Source organism: Etheostoma cragini, unplaced genomic scaffold (assembly GCF_013103735.1).
Source record: "Etheostoma cragini isolate CJK2018 unplaced genomic scaffold, CSU_Ecrag_1.0 ScbMSFa_4339, whole genome shotgun sequence".
In the NCBI taxonomy this organism is placed as follows: Eukaryota; Metazoa; Chordata; class Actinopteri; order Perciformes; family Percidae; genus Etheostoma; species Etheostoma cragini.
In genome coordinates this window covers 1-1,887 of record NW_023268701.1, presented here as the reverse complement: position 1 = coordinate 1,887, position 1,887 = coordinate 1, and the positions used below count along the sequence as shown (strand labels likewise).

The 1,887-nt window shown below is 48.9% G+C and overlaps 1 protein-coding gene across 1 annotated transcript; it reads right to left on the bottom strand.

Moving 5' to 3' along the window:
• Window positions 1–229: 229 nt before the first annotated feature.
• Window positions 230–1,660, bottom strand: LOC117941108 (LARGE xylosyl- and glucuronyltransferase 2-like; the record flags this gene model as incomplete). Its single annotated transcript, XM_034866205.1, has 3 exons — window positions 230–393; window positions 782–937; window positions 1,487–1,660. Coding segments are annotated over 3 exons (494 nt in total), but the record flags the coding sequence as incomplete, so codon positions are not given.
• Window positions 1,661–1,887: the final 227 nt, after the last annotated feature.

The window sequence follows — 1,887 nt, the reverse complement described above, 5'->3', positions numbered from 1 at the left end:
GTCCATGGAGGACAACATAAGGACACCATGAGGGTTAAATAAATAAAGGACCTGTCCATGGAGGACAACATAAGGACAACATGAAGGCAACATGAAGACAACATGAGGGCAACATGAGGGCAACATGAGGGCAACATGAAGACAACATGAGGACAACATGAAGACAACATGAGGACAACATGAGGACAACATGAGGACAACATGAGGGTTAAATAAATAAGTAAAGGACCTGTCCATGGAGAGCTGGGCCACCAGCGTGATGTCGGTGTCGTCCCCTGAGGACGTGTACTCGTACTGCAGGAAGTACAGGTGCACGCGGTGGACGGTGAGCCGCTCCCGGCGGAAGTCGTAGCACTGGTCGTCCTCGTCCAGCTCCTCCAGGGACGCCTGCAGCTGAGGACACACGCAGACCTTTAACCCTTGGAGGTCATCCGGGTCAAATGGACCCATTTCAAATGTTTACAAGAAAAATGCATTTATATACAAGTATATAAGTACATTTTCTCTACCTGACAATCAACGGACTCACCTTACTTTCTGTAATAAACATGTGTGTGTTTGTGTGTGTGTGTGTGTGTGTGTGTGTGTCTGTTTCTGTGTGCGTGTGTGTGTCTTTGTTTCTGTGTGTGTGTGTGTGTGTGTCTGTTTCTATGTGTGTGTGTGTGTGTGTCTTTGTTTCTGTGTGTGTGTGTGTGTGTGTCTGTCTCTGTTTCCGTGTGTCTGTTTCTCTGTGTGTGTGTGTGTCTGTTTCTATGTGTGTGTGTGTGTGTGTGTCTCTAACCTGGACACTCTCTGGACTGGCCTGACTCGGGCAGCCGAACAGCTCTCGTCTCAGCAGGTTCCCGTCGTACTCCAGGAACGTCAGGTACAGGTTCCGGAAGAACTCCACGTGCTTGTTCTTGACTCGGAGCTTCTTCGGGGAGTTCCAGTGGATCACCTGCGCCCGCAGCAGAGACACAACTCAGCTTCTCACCCTCACTCCCCTCCCTCAACGGACACACATCCACTTCTAATTACGCCTTTCTTCCCAACCTGCACTCCATCATCAGCTGTTTCACTGGCCTGTGTGGTGGGTAAGTGAGAGTGTGTGTGTGTGTGTTTGTGTGTGTGAGTGTGAGGAGGGGGGGAGTGTGTTTATGGCGATGTGAGTGTGTGTGTTTGGTTGTATGTGTGTGTGTGTGTGTGTGTGGTGGTGGTGTACGGGGAGGATGTTTTTAACAGTGTGTGTGTGTGTGTGTGTGTATGTGTATGTGTATGTGTGTGTGCGTGGGCGTGTGCGTGCGTGTGCGTGTGTGTGTGTGTGTGTGTGTGTGTGTGTGTGTGTGTGTACAATGTCAAGTCAGCGTACACAAAGCTGCAGCAAGAAAGGTTTCTGGCATCTTTGTGAAAATGACAATACTTATATAAGAAAAGAAAATCTCTGGAAGACATTGTGACCTTGTGAGTGTGTGCGTGTGTGTGTGTCTGTGCATGTGTGTGTGTGTACCTTGAGGTCAGACACCTCGGTGTAGCACTGCTCGGAGCGAGTGTGGTCCGACAGCTGGACGTTCCAGAAGCAGGGCAGCTGGTGCACCAGCACCGGGTCCTGCTTGATGAAGGCGTTGAAGATGTCCTGCACACAGGGGACGCAGAGGACAGCTCTAAAGACACTCACCCAGTACTACAGCCTGACCGATATCTTAGAGGAATATTTGGTTATTTATATACCCGAATACTCCCATAAATCTGCAGACACATATCTATTTTTTAAAATAGCCAGAAACACATAAGAAAACATAAAGAGATTTCCCTAACATTCGTTATTTGTAGTGGGACGTTGTAGAGCGTCCTCTGGTGGACAGACTATGTAACACCATCACTAACAGGGACGTTGTAGAGCGTCCTCTG